Raw genomic sequence first — 27451 nt, 5'->3', positions numbered from 1 at the left:
TGTGATGACAATGCAGAGCCTGCTTGGGATTTGCACTCTCTCTCTCAAAAATAAAAAACAAAAAACTTAAAAAAAAAAAAAAAGGAAGAAAGAAAAAAAAGTGCATACATACATGTATGTAGTCTGCAAAGATGGCCTCCAATGAACTACGCAGTACTCTTACTACCAGTATTCTTTACTCTTGTGTAGGCACCCCCACAGTGAACATGGGAGTGCTTTAAGCAACAAAATGTGATGGAATTGATTCTGTGCTAATTTTAAGCTTAAATAAAGGAGACCTGGTAGCTTCTTCCCCTTCTGTGCTTTTGGGAGCCCTGAACTGTAATGTAAGAAGCTTAGCTATCTTGCTAGAGAGAACACAAGGAGAAGGAGAGGCCCTGAGATTACATGAAGAGATGAAAAGATGAAGAGGGGGAGGGGAAAAAAGAATGGAGAGGATATCTAGCCATCCCAGCAGACTCTTCTAACCAACATCACCAAGGTGCTTAGATGAGCCATCTAGGATGTTACAACCTAGTCAAACCCCAGCCAACATCACAGGAAGCAGAGGAGCTGCTAAGACCAGTCAATCCAAGAGTTATGAGAGATAATGTTATTGCTGTTTTAAGATACTAATTTTGGGTAACTGCTGCACAACCATACACACACAGACACACACAATGACACACACACACACACACACACACACACACTGTGAGGGAAGAAAGCAAATGTGACGAAATGTTAAATGATGTATCTATTCAATTTCTCTCTAGATTTGAACATTTTTTTTTTTAATTTTTTTTTTTCAACGTTTATTTATTTTTGGGACAGAGAGAGACAGAGCATGAACGGGCGAGGGGCAGAGAGAGAGGGAGACACAGAATCGGAAACAGGCTCCAGGCTCTGAGCCATGAGCCCAGAGCCTGACGCGGGGCTCGAACTCACGGACCGCGAGATCGTGACCTGGCTGAAGTCGGACGCTTAACCGACTGCGCCACCCAGGCGCCCCTGAACATTTTTAAAGTAAAAAACTTATGGAGAATATGATCATATTTGATACTGCTAATTTTTTAAAGTATGATAATGGGATTGAAGATATGTTTTCTTAAAAAGGAGCTCTTTTAGAGACATTGAAATCTTTATTGATGAAATGATCTAATATCTTGGATTTACTTCTAGGGGTGCCTGGGTGTCTAAGTCGGTTGAGTGTCTGACTCTTGATTTCAGCTGAGATCATGATCTCATGGTTTGTGAAACTGAGCCCATGTCAGGCTCCATGCAAACAGCGCAGAGCCTGCCTGGGATTCTCTCTCCCTCTGCTTGCGCTCTCTCTCTCAAAATAAACATTAAGAAAAATAATCTAGGGGATGGGGTAGAGAAGGAAGATAGGGTATAGATGAAACAAGATTGACTTTTTGATAATTACTGTTGATAATGGGTACAAGGGTGAAGATTCATTATACTCATCTCTCTACTTCTGTCCTTGGTCTATATTTTCCAGAAATTAAAAAAAAAAAAAAGTTTGCAGGAAAAGCAATGTCTTTGGGTTTCGGTTATAGTAAGAAGGTGAATGGAACCATGACATTAATGAAACGGGAAACACAACAAAGGCTCGCCTCCAATTGGGGAAGACAGGAGCTAGAGAACAGACAGTTTTACAAAAAGGATATAAAGTACTTACTAACAAGTTTGCTCTTCCCAAAGCTCCTATACAGTTGCAAGCCACCTGTGGTTATTGATTTTGATAACTCAGTGTTCTCCCTCATTGGCACAGATAATAAGGTTGAACTAATTGTATAGAAGAATAACTTCCTTTGTTAATTTTAGGGAGATGTAAGAGCAAAGAAGTGGAAGGAAGAGGTGAATGCAGGAATTACTGGTGAAAGGCAAAAGCACTGATATTAACCAATAATATGTAAGGGTGGTGACTATAAGTTTAAGAAAAGAAAGGGATTTCCTAAGGATACTTGCATCAAGAAAGAGAAAAAAAGGGAACACTCAGATCCAAAAACCATCAGCTTTTTGTTTCCATTTAAACTGAGAATATACTAATTCTTATTTTCACTTGCACATAAACTCAGTTGATAAGACTTAACCCCAAAGAATACAGAAAATAATTATGATATACTACTGTTCTCTTCATCTCCAAAATTTCAGGCTTGATGTACTGAAACACATCAGCTACACAGATAATAGATAATGTGGATATCAGGAGAAAACTATTAGATTGTTACAGGAAGAGACAGTAAAAGTTTTACACCTAAAACTGTTAAAATACCCACAGTACAAGGCAAGGAGGCTCAGCTCTGTTGTTATCATTGACAGATTTGAGAAATAACAAAATAGAAATAATTAGTACAAAATAATTTTCTATCCATATAGCCCTTTACAATATATGTATATTTGATCTAACATTCTAATCACAACTTTCCAAAGCATGCCTGGTGTATCCCCATACAGTGATCAGAAAGCTGACTGTCAAAGTGGTTAAATCTCCTATTTAGAAATTCATAGCTAGTCAGTGGTACAGCCAAGATTAGAGGCTCAGGGGTGCCTGGGTGGCTCAGTGGGTTAAGCATCTGACTCAGGTCACGATCTCAAGGTCATGAGTTTGAGCCTGCTTGGGATTCTCTCCCCACTGCCACCCCCCCCCCCCCACGGCCTTCTGCTGCTCATATGTGCTCTCCTTCAAAATAAATAAGCTTAAAAAAAAAAAAAAAAAAGATTAGAGGCTCAAAACTTGACCTTAGTTCAGTGGTGTTTCTATCATTATAAAGGGATGAACCCAAAGAATGGAGAACTCAATTTATACACTAAAACTCAGTACAAATTCAAATACAGAAAAATGAGGAAAGAATTATACAAATTTCTGAGAGAGCAGTGGTGAGGAAAAAAGTGGCCAAAAAATGACACATTTACTTATGTGCACAAAGGAATCCTAACTTTTCTTTTGATGTACACTTAAAGGGATAAGGCATACTTTACCAGCAGCCTCTGGATACTACTCAAAATATTTACTCCTCATTTTTTAAACTGCTTTGGGGGGGGGGGGAAGCATGAAAATATTATTAGCCTTGTTACACAGATTCATTTCACCTCCCATTATTGAGAAGCTGCTTGTCCCAATAAGGCTACAGAACACCGCTGTGCCTTAACAGATGATAACAGATGATTCTTTTCATTAAACCTACCAGGCTCTGCAAGTGTTTTGGGCTTCTCCGTTTCCACAGGGTCTTGATTTTCAGGCATTTCTTGAATATCATCTTCTGCAAATCCAGTATCTGGGCTGCTGGTTGGTTTATCATCATCTTCATGACTCAGGGATGGTGAAGCTTCTCTCTTACTTATCTCTAAAACAGCTGCTAGAAGCTCTTCTTCACTCATCCCATCAAATCCAGAGTTTTCCAATTCAGACTTATCAGGCTCTATTCTGCATGATTTGGAATCCTGAAGAAGAGAGTTACTTTTAGAGGAAACCAGAATGCCTATGAATATAGCAGTCTTAGAGTTTAAAGTGAGAAGTTTATTTCTAAAAAGTTTCCTTTCTTTGAAGTTTTAGGTTATTTAACAATCAATAACCAACATATAAACTCACTGGCAAGCCTAATTTTCTTTTAAATAAATACACGGGGACACAGGTTCATTTTATTAAGTATGCTCTTTGTAGAAATTTAGAAAATACCTAAAAATAATAAAACAAATTCACTCAAAATCCATCACTCAGGGATAATTCCTACAGGTATCTTTGGTGTATTTTCTTTCAGTTACACGTGTACTACACTAGAAATGTTTTCACTACACCTCATATTTACTTTTATTCTTATTATAACTAAAAACTTTTTTTCACGTTTGAGAGAGAGTGCAAGTGTGTGCACATGCACAAGTAGAGGGGGGCAGAGAGAGGGAGAGAAAGAAACCCAAGCAGGCTCCACGCTGTCAGAGCAGAGCCCAAGGTGGGGTTCAATCCCATTAATCATGAGATCATGATGTGAGCAAAAATCAAAGACTTTCATTTCTCATTCTGACTTTCATTTCTCATTCAGGGTGAGCAACCACAAACTATCTTTAGCTTTGAAATTAGATGGGAAACAAGTCAATAAAAAATAACTATTAAATTGTTATTTTTATATTAAAGTGTTTATATTAAAGTGTTTATTAATTTTATTAAAGTGTTTATTAATTTTATTATTTTATTAACACTTTATTAATATAAAGTGTTTATAAATATAATTATTTATATTAAAGTTTATATTAAAGTGTTATGTTATTTTTATATTAAAGTGTTACCTAACCAAAAGGGAGATTTAAAATCAGTCACACGAGATGATGCAAACTCCTAGAGAAGCTTGTAACTTCAAGGTATTAACTATTATTATGTGTCAAGATTGAAAATGATGAAGTTACACCTTCTCACATCCATTATTTAAACCTTTAAATTAAAAAAAAAAAATTTTTTTTTTAATGTTTATTTTTGAGACAGAGGGAGACAGAGTGTGAGTGGGGAGGGGCAGACAGAGAGAGGGAGACACAGAATCTGAAGCAGGCTCCAAGCTCTGAGCCGTCAGCACAGAGCACAATGCGGGGCTCGAATTCACGAACTGTGAGATCATGACCTGAGCCGAAGTCGGACGCCTAACCGACTGAGCCACCCAGACACCTCAATTATTTAAACCTTTAGATGACCTGGTTGGCCTGTTGATGTAAAACGTTTACTAGAGTCTCCCATATATTAAAAATTAGTATTAAAAAAAATGAGTAATTATTTCGGGACCAATATGTGAAAGTAGCTCTGAACCTGTAACAACTTTCATTTCTTAAGTCTCAATCCTGGAAACAACTTAAGTGTCCATCAATAGATAAGTAAAAATGTGGCATATACAATGGAATACTATTCCACCACAAACAAGAAATGAAATCTTGCCATTTGCAACAACATGGATAGATTTTGAAGTTATTACACTAAATGAAATAAGTCAAAAAAAGACAAGTACCATATGATCTCACTTACACATGGAATCTGAAAAACACAAAAAACTTCCCACCGAGCTCATAGATGTAGAAACAGACTAGTGGTTGCTAGGGACAATAGGTGGTGTGTGCGAGTGTGTGTGTGTGTGTGTGTGTGTGTGTGTGTGCACGCGCGGGTGCTGGTGTGAAGTGGGTAAAGCAGGCCAAAAGGTACAAACGTCCAGTTATAAAATAAATAAGTCATGAGGATGTAATGTACAGAATTAGGCTATTGTTAATAATCTGTTGTGGGGCACCTGGGTGGCTCAGTCAGTTGAGCATCTGACTTCAACTCTGGTCATGATCTCACAGTTCGTGAGTTTGAGCCCTGTGTTGGGCTCTGTGCTGACAGCCCAGAGCCTGGAGCCTACTTTCAGAGTCTGTGTCTTCACTAGTCTCTGCTCCTTGTGTACTCACACTCTGTCTCTCTCTCTCTCTCTCTCTCTGTCTCAAAAACAGATAAACATTAAAATATATATATATTATATGCATATTTGAAAGCTGCATAAGACAACAGATCTTAGAAGTCCTCATTAAGAAAAAAAATTGGGGGGAGGTAACTGTGTATGGTAACAGATGTTAACTAGACTTACTGTGGTGATATTCTTGCAATACATACAAATATTGAATCATTATGCTGTATGCTTGAAACAAATATGTCAATTATACTTCAATTAAAAAAAAAATCCCAGGGGCATCTGGATGGCTCAGTCAGTTAAGCGTCTGACTTCAGCTCAGGTCATGATCTCACAGTTTGTGAGTTTGAGTGTCGTGTCAGGCTCAGTGCTGTCAGCTCAGAGCCTGGAGCCTCCTTCGGATTCTGTGTCTTCCTCTCTGTCTGCCCCTCCCCTGCACGCTCTCTCTCTCTCAATAAATAAATAAATAAACATTAAAAAAAAAAAAGAGTAACTTAAATCCCAATCCATTTTTAAACAGACTGTTTTATAGTTATAGAAAGTACACTCTTTAAAACTAGTGTTTCAACAGATCCATTAAGTTTATGATCTACCCTGTGTATGTATTATGTTTGCTGATGCTGGTTATAAAGGCATGTGTTTGGACAGTAAGAGCTATACAAATATTTGCCAAGTATTTTGATGAGAAATTACTTACTTTTTCTAAGTCTTCCTGCTGTTGTTCACAGCCTGACACTTCACAAAGTCTCTGGCTAAGGGCCACAGAGCGTTTTAGCTCATCCTCACTGTCGGAATCAAGGCATAAAGCCAAGGAACTCTTGGATTTGAAGGTGAAATTCCTGTAATTTAAGAAAATAAAAACCTATATGAGTCTGATAAATAAATACTTGTCCTTGTTATTTCCTTGATGCATATAATACCAAAATAAAACAAAAAACTTTTCCATTATGGAAAATGATTTACAGAGAAAAAAGGATACAGAAGAGATATATTTAAGCATTACCTTTGCCCCACTCCAAAACAGCCATGCTTTGAAAATTAGACAATTCTTATGCTATTATATATCATCCGTAAACCAATCACTTTGTGCCTTTTTTCTTTTAATGATCAACCCCAAAGTAGTTTTTGGTTTTATAAAGCAAGTACTCTACTGAATGCATGCAGACATGGCAATGAATAAATGTTTTTGACAACTTTGTGCATGAGGACTAATTTTTGATCTTTTTAATTATGATCCATGTATTCTAAAATTAACAGTAACATTCCACTTATCCAATTATATGTAAGTCAGACTTCCGGCAACCTCTAGTTTCCAGAACGCAGGGATTCAAAACTAAGAAAAAAGGCTTCTCAGGAAAGCAGTAGTTTCAAAGCCCATGCACTTTACTCTTTAGACAGGGACCCTTTCTTTCCCAGGAAATGGTGCATAAAATAAGGTAGCAAGTTCATCAAGAAATGAGAGCTAGGAAATGAGAGAGAATAACCACAAAAAGGGCAATAAAGAACTATAAAGTCATTTAATATAAACTGTTTTGTAAGAATTAAAAGCCTCTGAGGGCATGATCATATTAAAACACAGTGTAATAGGTGATACTCATAATGCTGATTCTAAGTCATTAAAATATATTTAAATTACCTTCAGTTTATTTTATTTAAGAATATAAAGAATTCTGTAAGGTTACAGAGTACAGAACCATCTAAAATGGCTAAGCATTTTAAAGATGGATGCTTAAAAAGGCAAGCTTTGGCTACATAAAATATCATTCTTTAATGATACCAGATAAGTAAGGTGTTACTGCATTGTCTTCTAAGTGAGCTGAAAATAAACTAAAAGAAAAAGTGGAAAAGGTCAAAGAGCACGAATTTTCTTTGATGAAGGTTAACGTAAATTTGTATACTATACTAAAAAAAAAAAAAAAAAAGTAAAATGGAAATTGGAAAAATGCAATTCATCTAAATGTAAAAATTGTAAATAAACATATAGAATGATGGCACCAAGAAATAAGAGGCCACAATGGAAACCAGGAGGATCGCATAGCAATGTAGATCAAAGAAAAGAGGCAAGTGGTCAGTGATAAACCCAAACATAGTCTGTGGCTGAGAGCACCCAGGATATCACTGCACTCCAGCCTACACACTTGAATAGCCTCCCATTAGGTGTTCAAAAGGGTTTTTAGCATAACTTAGAAATAGCCAATCAGCCGTCTTAATTCCTCATTTCTGATTTCATGCTCACCAAGCAAAACTGAATGTATTAATTTGTTTATGCATGTAAATACTTTGCTAAAGGAGGGTGACACCTGGCCACTAAAATACCAGGGTCAAATGTGACAAAGGACATTGTAGAGGAACCAATGGTATTCTTATTCATAACTCAGCCTCTTTTAAGTTTGATCGGCATGACAGGTCTTCTAGGGCCTAATTAATTATCCTTTATTGATCAGCTCTCAAATTCTCATACCAGTAGACCCTGGAGAACAGATGACCATGCCAAATATAATGATGCCCAATGAAACCATCTCTTTCTTGAAACTATAGTGATTTGGTACATAAAGAGTGCATTCCATTAATAATTACTATATTCACAGAAGGCAGCTTGCCTGTAGTAAGGAAAAATATTCATCCTGTAAATGCATCACTTGCTCACTTTCTAAGCAGCCAAGTGGTATTGCTCATTTGTATCTTGAGAACGGGCAAGAGTATTCATATCGGTACCATTTCAGATTTCTAGTCATGTTAGTCATCTGGTTTTAATTGCACTGAAAAATAATTAACAGGAGGAAAAGAAAATAGCAGTTCCCAAATGTCATTTTATGGTTATATTAGCCCCCCAAAGCCCTTAAACAACAAAGTGTTTAATTTTAAAGATAAATGACAACCAAGTCATTTAGAATTGTCTAATCAGGAACTGTGGTTCTAGTTAAATCACAGAGGAGATATATTTAAAAAAAGTATTTTCTTCTCTTCTTGGACAAACTTTTCCATTTTAAGTAAAAAATATAAAACATTTGTAGAATAGCTACATTTCACTGTGTGTTTGTTTTCTTGCTCCCTATCAGAACTGCGCCAGTTAAGTGTCTAAAACAAGGAAGTCCCAGACTGGCTAGCAACAGGCGAAAAGATAATTTGGGATTTCCAGGTGTATTTTTGAGGAATAGTGCTTTACACCAACAGGGGTTATTTTATCTCTTCAATCCTTAAAATTCCTTGTCATCAGTTAATTTCTACAGTTGTGGGATGAAAATATTACATATTAACAGATGACTTAAGTTTAAAAACAAAATTTTGAGAGGATCATCTGAATGTGCTTCACTATTAAAGACTTTGTTATACCCTACATTACAGTTTAAGGCAGATTCAGGAAAATTACAAAGTATAGTAATACAGAGCAGTTATCATGCAAAGAGAAACAAAGAAAAGGGGAAGGGATAATCTCAGAAATTAGGGCAAGCCAAATCCTTAAAAATACAAATTTTGGGTACACAAGAAATATAACTCACTTTGAAGGTGTAGAAGGGCTGGTGATGCAGGAATTCACCATTTGAGAGGCTTTCAATGGTCTAGAACTATCAGAAAATTAGAAAATATATAATGTATATAATTACATTACTAAAATATATATTTAACTTATAAAACGAATTATTCTATACTATAGTCCCTTATGTATCCTTTTGAAAAGCAAAAAATTATACTACTTCTACTAGCAATAGAAGCCAAAAGAGAAAACAAGATACCATCTCTAGGCTCTTCCTGATCCAATGATCTAAATAAACAGCATTGGAAATGAAGTCAAAGGGAATGCATATGAAGAGGACAACTTTGGAAAAATTATCTTGTCTCAGTTCTTTACTTTTAAGCAATAAAATAATAATAGCTCTCATTTATTGAGGACTTACTGGCTATCAGACACTGTAGTAAGAGCTCACGTGTATTACCTCATTTAATGTTCACAACCATCCTGTTATATTCCCTACAGACAGGTCAAAGAATGTGTCCAGGCTTAAAGCTATTCAATTGTGGAGTCAGTCATACAGCCTGGTTTCAGCCTGTGAAATAAACCGCCTATACTAATGGCCAGAAAGAGTAACAGTTCTACCAGCAGTGGGCACTTTGCATGAAGCAGAAACAAATTCTGAAGAAAGGCCGTAAGAGAAATTCCAGAAACACTAAGACTCTGGGAAAATGTCTTTATTAGTAAGTAGACCCATTGAGGCCTTTAGGATAAACTTATATGATGTGGTATATATGTCCATTTCTAATCCAAGGGAAATACATTTTATAAAAAGGCATCAATTCATGTTAGCAAACGTTCATTCACTTTCTGAAAGGTCTATTCCACTTTAGCCAAGAGACCTGGTTCTTCCAGTTGCTAACTGCATAACCTTAAGAAAATCACTTAATCTTCTTGGATCTTCTCTGTAAAATTAAAAATTTAGACAAAATCTCTACGATCCTTTTTCACCTCTAAAGTTTGAGAACTTTATGATTCTACCAAATTAGAGTTCAAGTATAAAAAAGAACTACAGTACATGGCTCCAAAGTAATCCAAGTATGCAGAAGGAAGAGCTACATTCAGAGAAGTCCTATGGTTTTCCCAGCATATGCGATGAAGCAAGATCAAAAGTAACGGTTACTACTTTTCTCATGGAAAAACTTCTAGGAGCCACAAAAGTTCTTCACTCACACTGGTGATGATACATTTATGAAGACCCAATCAATCTGGGGGGCCCTGGCATAACATTTAGTATACTATTTCTCAAACTTGCATATTCCAGACAGTCAGCAAAGGCATTGTTAAAAATACTGATTTTCTCAGATCTACTGAAACAGAATTTCTAGGGAAAGAACACAGGAATTGGTTACTTTTTATTTATTTATTTTTTAGTGTTCAGGTAACTTTTATGAACATGCAAATTCCAATTTATATTCCTAAAATGTATCAAGCTTATCTTCTAGTAATCTAAGAGAGTAAGTGTACTCTCTAAAAAGGTAACTTTTTATGAAAGGCAATTAATGCACTTGGAAAAATTTTAAGCATTTTATTTAATTACTTCCATAAAGAAGTAACTTAACACAAAATCCTAAAATAAAGCAAAATTAAAATCTCCTTCTTGGTCTGATTTTACCGGGGAGTCATGTTATCTAGTTCAGTCATTGTTTTGATCAGATATTAAAGCCCCTTAACTTCAAAAGGGAAGATAAAGAAATTCTCTCTCAAGGACTTACATTGCCGTATGTGCACTCCAACCAAGGGTGAAAGGTGGTTTTGTACTTTCAGTGCAATGAGAGGACAGGGTCAGGTATCTTGGAATGAAGACTTGCTGCCCAATCTTGTTGTTAAGTGAGAGAGTGACGTTGAAGCTGTATCGTTTCAAATGAAGAATGAGAATCCTGAAAAACAGGACATGATGACATTATTAGCTGACACCTAACAGATACTAGCTAGCTCTCTTACAGGTGAAAAGAGATCACTGTAACTAATCATGTTACATAGCTTTTGACTTAAAGAATACATTTGGCTAAACTAAAGATCCTTCAAAAAACATTTACTGAATATCTGCCATGTGCCAGGCACCACTATATAAGTAAAAATAAGACATGGGCATAAGGTGGATAAGTGAGGTTTGGGTAAAATATTTATAATGTTCCCAGAAAAAAAGAAAACAAAAACACCAAATAAAACGCATTTTATTTTAAAATGTGCTACTGGGTTAAATCCTTATTTACTTCAATGTGATGTAGTTTACAAAAAAAATAGGTGTTATATAACCATTACTGGTAATTTAATTAAAGTGTTAAACAGCCCTTATGTTTGAGGGTGAACATTAAGTTTTTCAAAATGATTTTTGACAAGAACTACTCTTACTTCAGTGTAGCACCTTCTCTGGAGAGAGCTAAGAGAGAAAAAGTTTTCTCCACTTTTTTCTCTGCAAAAAGTTCTACAAAATGTACATGCCAAATCTGGCTTGTGGGTCTGAAAAGGCTTTTTAGCTCTGTAGAAGCACTTCTTTTTAGTTACTATTGTGCCAACCTTTTCACCTGTGATACAGACCATAATCTCTGCTAGATGGACTAAATATATCTCACAGCCCACAAGAACACTTTAAAATTTGAATTTCAGAACTCTTATGGGAATAAACCTCAATTTTAGGCAAAATGTCTGATTTATGGAAATCTGTTTTCTTTCTTACCGTACATAGCTTTTCACAGAAGCCACAAACTAAAAAAAATTATAAACTGAAGTTACTGACTGCATTCCTCTTTAAAAAGTATGCTAGAACTCATAATCTTCAAATTCATAACCTAAGAGAACATAAGGATCCAAATGATACGAAGAAATAAAAACTCATGTCAAATGTCAAATATTTTGACTAAAGTTTCATATAATCCTACCAAAAAAAGGTACTATGAAACAGATAGATAGATGATAGTCAAAATCACTGATCTATAAAGATAAAGTAGACTAAAATTGAACATATTTGATAAAGACACCAGGCACATCAAGAATAAAAGTAGACTGGATTTAATACTGAAATGAACAAAAACAGAGCAAGTCCAATAATCTGGATTTATGATACAAAGGCTTCTAAAGTTCAGAATTATCCTGTAACATAAGTGACCTACCAGAAAAAATAGAAAACCAAGGAAAATAATTCCCGTATTTTTTTTCCCCTTAAAAGACCAAACAGCTAGCCACTGGAAAAGGGAACAGACATTCAGCTTGCCAGGTCAAATGAGTATTTAAAACTATACACTGCTTTCCTTAGTTAATGATAACTGATAACAATCAATCCCTTGCCTTAAGGTTTGCTCCCTCCCACCTCCTGCCTCAAAACACTCACAAATAGGAAAAGACTAAATCTCTTGAGTAAAAAGTGGTCAACATAACAATACTGCTGATTTAGAAAGTCATTCCTTTAAAAGAAATTCATTTTCTAGCAAGAAGATTATGGAATGTAAAAGAACTAATCTCTAGTCTCTAGGGGCTAGGTTCCAGAAATCCTATGCTTACAGAAAAGAGAAGCTAATAAAAGAAAGTAATGCACTCTGCAGGCAAAGTGCCACATAAATACTTAATAATAACCTTGTTTGTGGTTGAGATCTATTCTTGGAAAGAACTAAAAGCTGCACTATCATCACATCACATTGTGTCTAACTAGTTTGGTTTTATGTATGTTTACACAGAGCTAATACAAGTTAATTTCATTCCTAATTCAGAACTGTTTAGATTATAGGAAACTTACTAACTTACAAGATCCTTTGTAGAAAATTACTCTTCTTGTTTTATGTTCATGCACACCCTATCATGTGTTTGTGGCAGATTTTCACTGAAGGCTCAGGATAAGAGAGGGAGACTAGCACATAACCAAACAACAAATTACAACTGAATGTTATACATTACCAAATTAAAAATGTACTAGCTGATCCCTACCACTGGTCCAAAGTCTCACCAGCCACATCCTCTTCCTGCCATCTTCTGGGGACTCTCAAGTGACTTCCCTTCTTCAGCATTCCAAATATTCTTCCTTTATAATGGAAGAGCATTCTAACTTCCCTCCCCCTACCCTCTCACATCTCCGCTTTGCTTTACCAATCCATTCTGGTGAGCCTCGCTTATTCAGTAATATCTGTAAATACTTCAAAGAAGAAAAACTGAAGAGCAATTAACTTTACCTGGGTAGCCTGTTAAATTTGTGCCTGACAAGAGCACACTTCCCACCACACTTCTCACAGGAATACTCAAGTTCTTCTGCCTGTAAAAAGACGATAGGGAAAAATAAAGAAGCATGAAGTTGAATCAGCATTACCCCATTCAATGCTAATACTCTTCTCTAGTCATACTACTAGTTCAGTGCAATGACAACTCCGACCAGTTTAAATTTTGTGTCTAGAGCCACAAGCCTTACTAAATTAAGACCTAATCCTCAAAACAGTCATCTTATAATATCATGCCCTATTTCAGAATTCCTAATTTCCTTTTTTACCATGGAAACATCTCAATTTATGATAGCAACTAGACTCTACAGTAGCAGATTCTCAACCTTTTCCCCATGGATGCACAAGAACCACTGCCAAGAGTATATCCAGATTTTAACATTTGGCCATAGCAGAGATAAGATCACCTTCAGGTTAGGCGGAGTTCCTGGTCTGTTAGGTGTAACTCTACCCCTTTCTTATAATGGAACTCAATCTTCTGGTGACAGCCCACTAAGAACAACTGCTCTAAAAGGACCAAAGTTTGGGGTGGATATCATTACCTAGAGAAAACTGAAACAAGAAATCCTTAAAAAACGGGGGTAAAAGATACACAGGAAAAGCTTCAAATTCTATGATAATAACAGGAATAGTAAGGAATGATAAAACAAAAAGAAAAGCAGAGTATTTATCTTTGGGTGGAGCTGAATGTTCATCATTTAAAGAACAGAATTTTTTTTTTTTTAACCTTAGGAAGACAACGCTGCCCATTTGCTACAACAAAACAAGAACCACTATTAAATAGACAAAGGGTGATCCTGGCAAATTTCCATCAGTTATAAGGACAGCTACACAATAGGTCCAATTATGCCCCCAAAACTTGCTGAATATCTCTAAGAGTAAATCACAGAAACATATTTATCTATAGCCTTGGATATACATGACTTTTCCCTTTTGTTTCTAATAGGGTACATACCACCTAAGGAAAAGCAAAGAGTATTTTTTCATTCCTCAGATCTTAGATACAAACTTACATCGTGTCTCCAATTTTTACCACTACTACCAAATTTTAGCATATGCTTCAAGCTGGTACTTGTTTACAAGTAACTGCTTGTAAGGTGGTCTAAAACACCTGCTATTGAGTTAAATGTATAATCTACTTAAGCAATCAACAGTCTTCTTCAACAAATTAACGACCAGGTTTATCAAGCTTTTAAAAATACTTTTTAAAAATATTTCTTATTTGTTTTCCCTTCATATCTATTTGTTGAAACTCTGCCTTAAAGAAACCAATTTCAAATACTATTATCTATGATATATAAAATTTAGTTATGTGAAAATACCAAAAGATATTACTTACCCTAAAGAAAAGATCAAGAGAATCTTGAATTGAACGAGGAGGGAGTGGCTTTTTCCTTCGAGGAAGGTCAATGGAGAGGTCATTAAACTGTTCTCTTTTGGGAATAATCTCTCCACATCTGTATGAATAAAAGACAAATGGGAGCATTTAGAAGTCTAACTATGCAATACAAAATAAATACAACTAGACTTCAGAAACACTGTTTCCCTCATCAGGCACCAACAGACTAGGACTAGGCGTAAGCAATGTACAACACAGTGGACTTCACCTTTATGAAATCAACACAGGAAGAAACTCAACTGCAAGTGTTTAAATACTTCATTAGAACGCTAAGTTCTTACATTTTATTTTTTTTTAAAGCCCCAAAAGTTAAAAAAACAAAACTGAAGCATAACATACAGAAAAGTGAACCAAAGGTGTACAGTTTCATGAGTGATCAGTTAACACCACTCAAATCAAGAAATAAAATATTATAAGGTCCCTAGAAGCCCCCTCACATGCTCCTTCCCAATCACTATCCCTTTCTCCCAAAAGGTAACTATTATCCTAACTTCCAACACAACAGATGAGTTTCGCCTGTTTTTGAACCTACGTTTTCTGTAGTCTCTCTTGTTCAACATGATTGTAAGTTCAACCATGCTTGCTGCATGTGGTTATAACCCATCTTTATTGCTGGCTCACATTAACCTGTTTTGAGCATGCCGCTATTTATCCACAATACTACTGATGGACATTTGGATTGTTTCCAGCTTTTGACTACACAAGCAGTGATGCTTCAAAAATTCTATGTGTTCGGATACTCTTTCTGCCCACAGGTCATGTCCCTGTGCTTTAACAAAAATACCTTTTTGCACTGAAAAAAAGAAATACAATAAATAAAAATTCTATGTGTTTTTGGTAAACTTCTGTCAGACCTGTTTGATTATTGGAGATATATATATATACATACATATATATATATATATGTATTTTAATGTTTTTATTTTATTTGCGGGGGGAGCAGAGAGAGAGGGGAGGGACAGAGGATCCCAAGTGGGCTCTGCACAGACAGCCGAGAGCCTGATGTGGGGCTCTAATTTGTGAACTGCGAGATTATGACCTGAGCCAAAGTTGGATGCTCAACCGACTGAGCTACCTAGGTGCCGCTATTATTGGATGTATTTCTACAGAATTTTTAAAAATGGGCTCAGAGATCAAAACTCTGTATTTATCTGGAAGTAAATTCACTTCCTTTGAATAGTTTTAGCTGATGTTTTTCCTTCTATCTGCATATCAGCATTTTTAGTAATATTCAATCTCCTGCCCTAGTTCTCTACTGCCATAGTTGAAGACTGGAGATCATCAGAATATATTTGTTCATTCAACAAATATTTGAGTCCCTCTCTAATAGGCAGAATTCTAAGACGACCCTTGCCTTTGTATAACTCCATCCCCTTTAAGAGAATGTGTGACTGTGATGAGCTATCACTCCCAAGATGATGTTACTTTACATGACAAAGGGATTTTACAAATATGATTAATGTTACTAATCCTAATGTTGAGTTGGTAAAAAAGGAGATTATCTGAGTAGCTCAGATCTAATCACATGAGCTCTTTAAATCTGAATCTAGAGATATGAAATAGAGGAAGTCAGGGATTCAAAGACAGAGACACTACTGCTGACCCGAAAGAAAGCAACTGCTATGAATTGCCTAAGAAAGCCACAGAGGGGCGCCTGGGTGGCTCAGTCGGTTAAGCGTCCAACTTCAACTCAGGTCACGATCTCATGGTCCGTGAGTTCGAGCCCCGCGTCGGGCTCTGGGCTAATGGCTCAGAGCCTGGAGCCTGCTTCCGATTCTGTGTCTCCCTCTCTCTCTGCCCCTCCCCCGTTCATGCTCTCTCTCTGTCTCAAAAATAAATAAACATTAAAAAAAAAAAAAAAAGAAAGAAAAGAAAGCCACAGAGCATGAAACTACAGGCAGCCTTTAGGAAATTGGTAGTTCCAGCCAACAGCCAGCAAGAAAATGGGGACTTCACTGCTACAGTCATAAAGAACTAAATTCTGCCCACAACCTTAAAGAGCTTAGAGGGGGATCCAGATGAGAACATGGAACACCTTGATTTCAGCCTCTGATACCATGGGCAGAGAACGTGGCCACACCTTGCCTAGACTTCTAACCTATGGAGCTGTGAATTAATTAGCAGATATTGTTTAAAAGCTGATAAATTTGGGCAATTTCTTACGCATCACTAAATATGCCTCCTATCTGCCAGAAACTGTTCTAGTAGCACTGAAGTTGCAGCAATGAACAAACCCAAGATAGAATACCTCCCTGCACAAAGCTATACTGGAGGAAAAAGGCAATAAAAAATATGTAAGTAATATGTATAGTATGTTAGTGATAAATGCTAAGGGAAAAAAAAAAAGTAGAGATCAGAGTAGATGGTTAGAATTTAAATAGGGTAAATTCCTAGAAAATGCCTTACTGAGCAAGTGGCCTTTACATAAAGATATAGAGGAAAATATGGGGAAAGAGAATTTGAGATAAAGGTAAGTGAAAAAGGCCCTTAGGTCCCAGGATCCTGGTTTTGGGGAAAACAAACAAACAAACAAACAAACAAGGAAGCTAGTTTGGTTGGAACAGAATAAGCAAGGGGAAAGACTGGTAGGAGACAAAGCCACAGTTAACTGGGGGAAAAGGGGCTGCTGACAGATCATATGGGATTCTGCGATCACAGTGAGAATTTCAGCTTTTATTTTATAGGTTATGAGGAAAAGCCTAACATGAACTAACTTACTTCTACTTCATATGGATCACTTTGGCTAATGTGTTTAGACTACAGAGAGACAGGACAGAAACATAGAGACCAGTTTAGAAGGTACTCCAACAATCCCGGCAAGAGATGATGGTGGCTCTGATCAGCTGGTGGCAACAGGTCAGATCCTGGATGTACTCTGAAGGAAGAGCTGAAAGGATTTCCTGACACATGAGATGCAGGGGTGCAAGAGAAAGAGAAGAGTTAAGAAATACACCACCCTTTTGGGCTGATAAACCCTATGTATGGAACTGTTACTACTGAGATAGGGAAGACCACAGAAGGCTTTATAGAGAATATTAAGTACTTAGTTTTATATAATTTAAGTTCTTTGAATGCAGAATTCTTCATATTCAATATTACTATATTGAAATACCTTACAACTGAAAACAAGCCAAATTAAACTACAACAGCTAAAAAAAATAAGTACTTTTGGCAAACTGGCCACACTAACTTACAGCAAGATGTATCAGAGGCTAAACAATGATAATTACAATCTGAGGTGCATGCAGTCTTCCTTCAGCCAAAAACTATTTTGTGTTTAAAGAATGCTCTTGGGGCACCTGGGTGGCTCAGTCAGTTAAGCCTCCAACTTCAGCTCAGGTCATGATCTCACAGTTCGTGGGTTCGAACCCCGCTTCAGGCTCTGTGCTGACAGCTCAGAGCTTGGAGCCTGCTTCGGATTCTGTCTCCCTCTCTCTCTGCCCCTCTCCTGCTTGCGCTTGCACTCCATCTCCCTCTCTCTCAAAAAATAAACAAACATTAAAAAAACTGGAAAAAAAAAAAAAGAACAGTCTTAAAGAAAAAATCCTAATAAAGCAATTAAAGCAAGGCCTTCAAGGAAGTAGTACCACAGCTGTTGTGGCCTCATAGAGCCTTTCTGCCTCCCAGACTTGCCACATTCTTGGGCCACTGTTCAGCCTGGCCACCTGGCGTGTCTACATCCCATGAAATATGTCACTTCATGCATGGTGCACACACCCCAAGTGTACACCCAACATCTGGATGCTGCACAAGCGAAGTGCCTGATTGCTGCCATTGGCACAGTGCAGTAGCCACTGCTCTGATATGACTTCTTTCTTCTTGTGCTACCTGGAGCCATTTCTATCAGAGGCAACTGAAATTCTCCTATGAAAAGAAGTTTGGTTGGCACCCTCACAATTAAATGATACAATTACAAATAATCATCAAAATTTTATTTAACTTGAACAGATTTTGTATGGAAGTGCATTAGAAGAAAGAGAAAGATGACTGGCTACCATATTATTAACTGCTGGTGGGCCTTCCAGTTTGTAAAAAGAGATGGGCTGTATTTATAAGACCTGGATTTTTTCTTTTATTTTTATTTTTTTTTTTTAATTTTTTTTTTCAACGGTTTTATTTATTTTTTGGGACAGAGAGAGACAGAGCACGAATTGGGGAGGGGCAGAGAGAGAGGGAGACACAGAACCGGAAACAGGCTCCAGGCCCCGAGCCATCAGCCCAGAGCCCGACGCGGGGCTCGAACTCACGGACCGCGAGATCGTGACCTGGCTGAAGTCGGACGCTCAACCGACTGCGCCACCCAGGCGCCCCATTTTTTTTTTTTTTAATTTTTTTTGGATTTTTTCTTTTAAAATAATTTATCCACTGGGGGAAAAAGACTGAAGAAATTACGATGGCAAGAAATGTCACACATACTAGTAATATAAATTATCTGTATAGTGTCCATCTGAATGTTCAAAATTCTAATCCAAATTACTGGAATGTTATAGCTGGAAGAGACCTCATGAACAGTCTATGAAAAACAGAGATATGGAAGACAGAATGGATAATGGACAGCCAATATATGGGTGTTGAGTACTTCTTTTTTTTTTTAATGTTTATTTATTTACTTTTGAAAGAGAAAGGGAGGGAGGGAGCACTTGTGTGCATGCATGCACGTGCATGAGCAGTGGAGGGGCCGAGAGGGGGGGAGAGAGAGAATCCCAAGCAGGCTCTGCACTGTCAGTGCAGAGCTCGATGCAGGGCTCACTCATGAGATCATGAGACCTGAGCTGAAATCAAGTCAGATGCTTTAACCCACTGAGCCACCTAGGTGCCCCAGGTATTGACTATTTCTAAAGAAAACTCCAAAACAAATGGAAGAGAAGCACTATTTAAAGAATAGTTTCCTTGAGTCGAAGAAAATCCCAAATCTTCAGATGAAAAAGCTGTATCACATTTAAGGGAAAATTAAGCAAAATATTTAGATGTAAACTTGTGAAACTGAATTTCAAAAATAAAGAACACCACGGGTTTTCAGAAGAAAAACATTACCCACAAAATCAGGTTTCTCCCAAATGTCACAGAGTAACAGGATATGATGGGAAAATGTATATAAGATATTACGGGGGAAAGGTTATGTGTGATTCAATAGTTCTGTATTAAGTCATGTGCGAAAGCCACAAAACTAATTCTTACCTATATAGAAGAATTCCACTCTCTCTGAAAAACATTCAGAGATGTACTATCAATAACTAGGAAACTAATCAAAATAGAACCTTTTGATGTGAAGTGCAAGGTACAGAAGTCCTGACCGTGAGCATAGAAATTAATTAAATGTAGAAAGTCTGAATAATGAATGGCAAATGGTTAAAAACCACTGCAAAAGTTAAAATAATTCAAATTCTGATCCTGTAAAAAAAAAAAAAATCCCATTTTTAATACAAACAATTTGGTTTAATAATATAAGCGACTAATAAGAGGGAGTCTTTCCAGGGAAAAAGAACAAGTACTCCCAGAGTACTCAGTATTCCACGCAAAGATTAAAAAAAAAAAACAACCAAAACCAAACTTACAGACCAAAATTAAGTGCTTAGTCAGCACTAAAGCACATGACAAAATAGTCCAGTTCTCCTTAGTTCTCACCCTACAAAGCATTTTTACACAAGATAAAGACACTGAAAAGAGATGTTTGGTAGAATCTATGCCTTTATGTGTCCTTATGACATAGAAAGGAAGAATTAAAACCTTCTCAAAGAATTTTAATCACCTGCCATAAAGAATTAAAAAGGCAAAGAGTTTTCCTAGAGACTACTTACGCTTTACAGATGATAGAGTGCTGAACCTCAAATTCCAAGTTAGTAATAACAGGGCAAGTGTATACCCTGGTAGCTGAAATATCTGATGAAGTTTCTTCTCCAGGAACAGGTTCAGTCTTCCAAGTTTTATTTAACTTTTCCATGTCCTCTTTCAGCTGGTCTAAGCACTGACTTAAAAATTCATGAGCATCCTAAGAAGGCACAATATCTTTAATTATAAGATCAAAGCCTTTCTTGTCACAAAAATAGCTTGCTAACATTGTGATTTATACAACTAAAGCATTTGGAAGTTAATTAACACAAAAAAGGTCAGATTTATTCTAACAATTTGGGGGTACATATTTTGTGAATAAGAATAAATGACGGATTTTATATTTTTAACTACCAGGGGGACTAGCATGAATAAATAAATGAATCACTCCTACTTTAAGAAAAAGTATGTTAGCTTTTGTAGCTAAAATAGCCCAAGTTCCCGTAATGGCAAACGATATCTGTATTATTAAAATACAATAAAATACACGGAAGAGTCATATTAAACCTTACCCTAAGTCCTCAGGTTTCACAACCTGTGATGAACACATGTATGCAAATCTGATTTTAAAATAAAAATCAGGTAACACACTGAAATCATTTCAATTTCCCTTATCTCTAAAGTGTTTAAAAACAATGAGTACTCACATTCTGCATATAACCAGAGAATCTCTCTGCTGTGGCTGAAATGGCATTTTTAACCTTCTTGAGTAAATCTTTTTTGGTCTCTGAATTACAGATATCTTTTTTAACAAGCAAGTGTGCAAAGCGTCTGTTAAAACAAGAGACAAATTTAGTGAAGTTTTACAAAAGTTTGGATAGCATGATATCTGAAAGACTATTACCAATAAAACTTTGAACTTTAACATTTATTTTTGAGAGACAGAGCGTGAGTGGGGGAGGGGCAGAGAGGGAGACACAGAATCCAAAGCAGGCTCCAGGCTTTGAGCTGTCAGCACAGAGCCCGACACGGGGAGCTTAAACCCACGAACTGTAAGACCATGACCTGAGTCGAAGTCAGATGCTCAACTGACAGCAACCCACGTGCCCCTAAAACTTTAAGCTTTAAGTGTCTAAGGCACATAAAATTTTAAGTGTCTGCAACTGTTATTCTATAATTAATAAGGTAAACGTTTATTTAGTAAATATGTAACAATTACCTGATAAGTGCATTGAGTGGAATTTTCTTCCATGGGATACCTTGCTTAAGCAAGTCATTTGCAAAGGATTGGAGTGAAAACAGAGATTGTAAAATAGCATTCATATAGCAGGTATTTCCCAAATTGGAGAAGCTGAAAATGAAAAAATTAATAATAATAATAATAATAATGCTTTTGAAGACAATAGTAGTTCCTGACATATGTTCATTAAAGCAGGCGTTCTCCACTACAGCATGCTTCAGAATCACATAGAGAGCTTGTTAAAATACATATTGCTAAGCCCTGTAGGTCTAAACAGAGAGGGTGCAAAACTGCATTTCTAACAAGATTCCAGTTGATGCTGATGCTGCTGGTCTGAGGACCATACTCTGAGAACCACTGCATTATAAGATTATAACAAGTAAAACTGTACATTTTCAAATGAATGTTAAAAAGAACTGGGGACTTATTCGAAGAGTTATCTGTTCTTATTTATAATTTTAATTTTTCATTGAGATATAACTTACTCATTACTCTTCAGGATATGCCCAGAAGTAGAACTGCTAGATCACAGGATATATGTATTTGGCTTTAATGGGTATTGCCAAACATATTCTAAAGCATATATTTTTAAAAAAACTTCTATTTGAAAATATTCCCAAACTGTCAGAAAAGTTGCACAAGAATATTCTTTATCCAGATTCATCAACTGTTAACCTTTTGCACTATATGCTTTGCCATTTAATGCATCTCTCTCTGTATTTCTTATGACGCGTGTGAGAGTAAGTTGCATAAATCGTAACTCTTAAGCCCTATATACTTCAGGGTGTATTTCATAAGAACATTCTCTTATATAACCAAGGCAGAGTTACCAGCATTATAAAATTTAATGCCGATATACTCTTATCTAACATACTTCAATCCAATTTTGCCAACTGGCCCAATATGTTTATAGCATCTGCCCCCTGACCCCTGGGCTAAGCACAAGATTCAGTCCAGAATAGGATGATGCATTTAGTACTCGTGTCTCTTCAGTTTTTTTTTTTTTTTTTAAATCCAGAGTACTTCAGCTTTCTCTTTCACGACATTGACATTTGTGAAGAATACATCCTCCCCCCCCATCACTATTTTTTAATGGACTGTTCTTCATGTTGGGTTTCTTATTTCTTCATGAGATTCAGCCCAGGCTGGAAAAACACAGTGACATATAGTGATACTGTCTCCTTCCAAGGGTATCACATTCAGAGGTACATGATATTACTGTACTATTCACTGGTGATGTCAATTTTGAATACCCTGAAGAACTTCCACTTCAGACTATGAGAAAGTATCAGGGTCTGGAATTATCCTACCACCATAAACAATGGGGGGAAAAAAGGACAAAATATTGGACAACAGGCAGCGCAGGACTGTGACTCTTATTAGAAGGGAAGCAGTGTGAATCCTACCATTATGCAGGGTTTCTGGCTGCAGGCAATTTGTGAACTGCAGTCCAGGGAGGCGTACCCAAACAGAGCCCAGGAATTAAGCTGAACTGAGTTGAAACAAACCAGAGTTTGATAGGCTGAGATTGCTTAGATTTCTGGGACAGAGTACCTGAGGGGAGGGAGCTATGCAAAGGAAAAGCTCCAGAAATAGGCACAGTCTGTTGAGTATTCAGCTAAATACCAACCTGTGCATGTTTAGGGTGAAACCCTGTGACACCAGGCAAGAACTTCAAGGAAAAGAATGATTATTGGGGATTTTTTTTTCTAATGTTTACTTTTGACACAGAGAGAGACAGAGAGAGACAGAGACAGAGACAGAGACAGAGAGAGAGAGAGAGCGCGCATGAGCGGGGGAGGGGCAGAGAGAGAGGGAGACACAGAATCTGAAGCAGGCTCCAGGCTCTGAGCTGGCAGCACAGAGCCCGACGCAGGGCTCGAACCCACAGACCACGAGATCATGACCTGGGCCGAAGTCGACGCTCAACCGACTGAGCCACCCAGGCGCCCCATGGGGAACTATTAGCAGAATAATTTCCAGAGCTCTTGCAGGACCCAAAATTGGTTGAATTCCAACCAGAGGAGTGAGATCTAGATGAACTCAGAGGGCATTAGCAGAAATACCAGAAGACCTATGCTTTAGGAAATGAATTACATTAGCCTTAGAATAAAGTCTACTCTAGGTTTAACACCAAAGAGCTTAAACAAAAGTCTCAGAATAATCACACCCAAGTTGCAGACATTAAAATAGCTATTATAAATATGCTTTTTTTTCACATTTTTAAAAATTTTTTGAGAGACAGAGACAGACAGACAGATAGAGTGCAAGCAGGGGAGGGACAGAGAGAGGGAGTCACAGAATCCAAAGCAGATTCTAGGCTCTGAGCTCTCAGCAGAGCCTGAAGCAGGGCTCGAGCTCACAAACTGCGAGATCATGACCTGAGCTGAAGTTGGATGCTTAACCAACTGAGCCACCCAGGTGCCCCGCTATTATAAATATGCTTTAGAGGTGCCTGGGTGGCCTGGTCGGTTAAGTGTCTGACCCTTGATCTTGTCTCAGGTCTTGACCTCACGGTTTGTGGGTTCAAGCCCCACATCGGGCTCTGTGCTGACAGCGTGGAGCCTACCTGTGATTCTCTTCCTCTCCCTCTCTCTCTCTGTCTTTCCCCTTTCATGCTGTCTTTCTCTCTTTCTCAAGTTAAATAAACTTAAAAAAAAATACTTCATGTGATCACAGGTGCAGAGAAAAACATAAATATAAGAGGAAAGAAATGAAAAATATAAATAAGCCCCAAACTAATTTTAGAGATAAAAAACACAGTAAATGAAAATATTATTGAATGAGATTAATAGCAGATTAGACACTAAAGGAAATACCACTGAACCTGAAGACACAGCAACTTAAAACATATTTAAATATAGTATTATATTCCAATTTAAATAAAATATAATTTTACACATTCTATTTTATGTATTTTAAAAATATTTTATGTATACATATAAGCAAACATGTATATTTTTATCTCTTTTGTAAAAACAGAAGATAGATAGAATGCTATACTGTATATACTTAGTAACTTGTTTTTTTAATTTACCAACACATACTTCGTTATTTTCATGTTTCTTTTTTAAATTTATTATTATTATTATTTTTCATTTTTAGAGAGACAGTGAGTAGGGAAGAAGGACAGAAGGAGAGAATCTTAAACAGACTCCACCCTCAGCAGGGAGCCTGACTTGGGGGCTCAATCCCCACAATGCTGGGATCATGACCTGAGCTGAAATGGAGTCAGATGCTCAACCAATTGAGCCACCCAGCCACCCCGGGTTTCTTGTTTACCACTACTAGGTGTGAAACAATATTTCATTTTGGCTATGAGTTTATATACCTTCTTCAACTTTTTACACTTTTTTTTCATAGCTGCACAATTCTCCTTTGTTTCTAGAAATCTATCCATTTCATCTAGTCACCTAATTTATTGATGTAATCATGGAACGGTCTTAAAATCCTTTTTATTTTGGTAAGATTGGTAGTAATGTACCCACTTGTGTTTCCGATTTTAGTTATGTGAGTCTTCTATTTTCGTCAGTTTAAAGGTTTGTTGATTTTGTTGATCTTCTCAAAGAAACAACTTTTGGTTTGCACGACTGTCTCTTGTTTTTCTATTCTTTATTCATCTCTTCTCTAATCTTAATTATTCTCTTCCTCCTGCTAGCTTTGGGTTTAGTTTGCTCTTCTTGAGCTAGTTCTTTAAGGTATAAAGTTAGATCATTGATTTGAGGTCATTTTTTAAAATATCATGAGAAAATATACATAAAACTTACCATTTAACCATTTTATACATGTTTTTAAAAAGCAAACTCTATGCTGAACGTAGGGCTCAAACTCACGACCCAGAAATCAAGAGTTGCGGGCTTTGCCGACTGGGCCAGTCAGGCACCCCACCATTTAACCATTTGAAGGTGTACAGTTCAGATGCCTTAAGTGCACTCATGCTGTGGTGCAACTATTACCACCATCTATCTCCAGAACTATACTGTTTTCCACAGTAGCTGCACTATTTTACATTCCCACCAGCAAAGTATAATGGGTTCTAATTTTTCTACAGCCTCACCAATGTTTCTTTTTTAATGTAAGTGTTTGCTGCTATAAATTTCCCTCTGGGTACTGCTTTTGCTGCATCCCGTTAATTTTGGTATGCTGCTAGGGCTTTCATTCATCTTTAAGTATTTTTAAATTTCCCTTGTGATTCCTTCTTTGACTTCATTAGTTAAAAGTGTGTTGTTTAATTTCCACATATTTCCAGTTTTCCATCTGTAACTGATTTCCAGCTTCATTCTATTGTGGTTGAAAAAGATAATTTATATGATTTCAAACTTTTAAAATGGAGACTTACTTTGTGGTGTAACATACGGTCTGTCCCAGAGAATGTTTCATGTGCATTTGAAAAGAAAATATATTCTGTCGTTGATGGGCAGAATGTTCTATATATGTCCCATGCATCTAGGCAGTTTATAGTGTTGGTCAAATCACACGTTTTCCTTAGTGAGTTTTCTGTCTATATGCCCTATCCATTACTGAAACTGGAGTACTGATGATATTTAGCTATTATTTTATAATGTTTATTCTCTTTGGTTTATTATTTATTTTAAAAAATTTTTAATGCTCATTTTTGAGAGAGAGAGTGAGCAGGGGAGGGGCAAAGAGAGAGGGAGACACAGAATCTTAAGAAGGCTCCAGGCTCTGAGCTGTCACCACAGAGCACGATGCGGGGCTAAAACCCACAAACCATGTGATCATGACCTGAGTCGAAGCTGGTAGCTCAACCGACTGAGCCACCCAGGCGCCCCTCTCTAAAGTTTATTTAAAAATTTTGTCTATTAAGTCCAATGTCTATGTTTCCTTAGCAATAGTTTCCATTAATTTCTTCTACCAATGGGCCATACTTTCTTATTTCTTTGCATGTTTTTAAGTTTTATGCTGAACATTTTGAATATTATAATAATTATGGAAACTGGATTCTTTTTTTTTTTAATTTTTTTTTTCAACGTTTATTTATTTTGGGGACAGAGAGAGACAGAGCATGAACGGGGGAGGGGCAGAGAGAGAGGGAGACACAGAATTGGAAACAGGCTCCAGGCTCTGAGCCATCAGCCCAGAGCCTGACGCGGGGCTCGAACTCAACGGACCGCGAGATCGTGACCTGGCTGAAGTCGGACGCTTAACCGACTGCGCCACCCAGGCGCCCCTGGAAACTGGATTCTTATCTCTCCTCAGAATTTGTTTTTGTTATTTACTGTAGCTACGTGTTTAGTGAGTTTTCTAAACTCTTTTTGTAAAGTCTGTGATTATTTGTCATGTGTGGTCCCTGAAGTCGCTGTTCCTTTGGCTTGTGTCCAGCTAATGTTCTGACAGATTTCCTTGAAATCTGGAGGAGAGAAAGTGAAGAAAAAAAGGAGAAAGAGGGAAGAAGGAAAAGAAGTAGAAGAAACAACAAAATGAAAAAACTTCTCCCAGGCTTTGAACATTGGCATTATGCTGGGGCACACTTTGAGTGCTTATCTGAGTCATTTATAAACTCTGTCTCAGCCTTCACTGCCAGCTTGCACTGATCTTACAGACTGGACAGAAGTGAAAGCTTCATGTCTTCTTAGGTCTTTTCTGAGCATGAGTCTTGGGCATGTGCATGTTTTTCAAAATTCCTCAGCATACACAGGAGTTTTAAAAAGTCCCAATTTCCTATCATTTTTATTTTTAATTAATAAAAAAAATTTTTTAAGTTTATTTACTTTGAGAGACAGAGAGAGCACAAGCAGAAGAGGGGCAGAGAGAGAGAGAATTCCAAGCAGGCTCTGCACTGTCAGTGTGGGGCCTCATGCAGGGCTTGAAATCACTAACCTCGAGATCATGACCTGAGCCGAAGTCAGAAGCTCAACTGATTGAGCCGCCCAGGTGAGCCCTATCATTTTTTTTTTAATG

At 37.1% G+C, this 27451-nt stretch overlaps 1 protein-coding gene across 2 annotated transcripts in view; it reads right to left on the bottom strand.

The window, feature by feature from the left end:
* The window catches only part of USP37 (ubiquitin specific peptidase 37), a 102641-nt gene that overhangs the window by 28415 nt on the left and 46775 nt on the right, over nt 1-27451 (bottom strand). For both annotated transcript variants that reach the window (XM_047083468.1, XM_047083469.1), the window contains exons 11-19: nt 21509-21640; nt 20997-21120; nt 20319-20509; nt 14461-14578; nt 13080-13159; nt 10632-10796; nt 8906-8971; nt 6103-6244; nt 3174-3429 (exon numbers count right to left, since the gene is read on the bottom strand). In XM_047083468.1, coding sequence (XP_046939424.1) covers nt 3174-3429; nt 6103-6244; nt 8906-8971; nt 10632-10796; nt 13080-13159; nt 14461-14578; nt 20319-20509; nt 20997-21120; nt 21509-21640 — 1274 coding nt within the window. The remainder of the gene's footprint in view (nt 1-3173; nt 3430-6102; nt 6245-8905; nt 8972-10631; nt 10797-13079; nt 13160-14460; nt 14579-20318; nt 20510-20996; nt 21121-21508; nt 21641-27451) is intronic.

This window comes from Lynx rufus, unplaced genomic scaffold (genome assembly GCF_022079265.1).
Source record: "Lynx rufus isolate CCGP_SWC_20201006 ecotype Redwood Valley unplaced genomic scaffold, mLynRuf1.p SCAF_2, whole genome shotgun sequence".
Taxonomy (NCBI): domain Eukaryota; kingdom Metazoa; phylum Chordata; class Mammalia; order Carnivora; family Felidae; genus Lynx; species Lynx rufus.
Note: the sequence above shows the minus strand (reverse complement) of the source record. Positions and strands in the feature narration are given on the sequence as shown.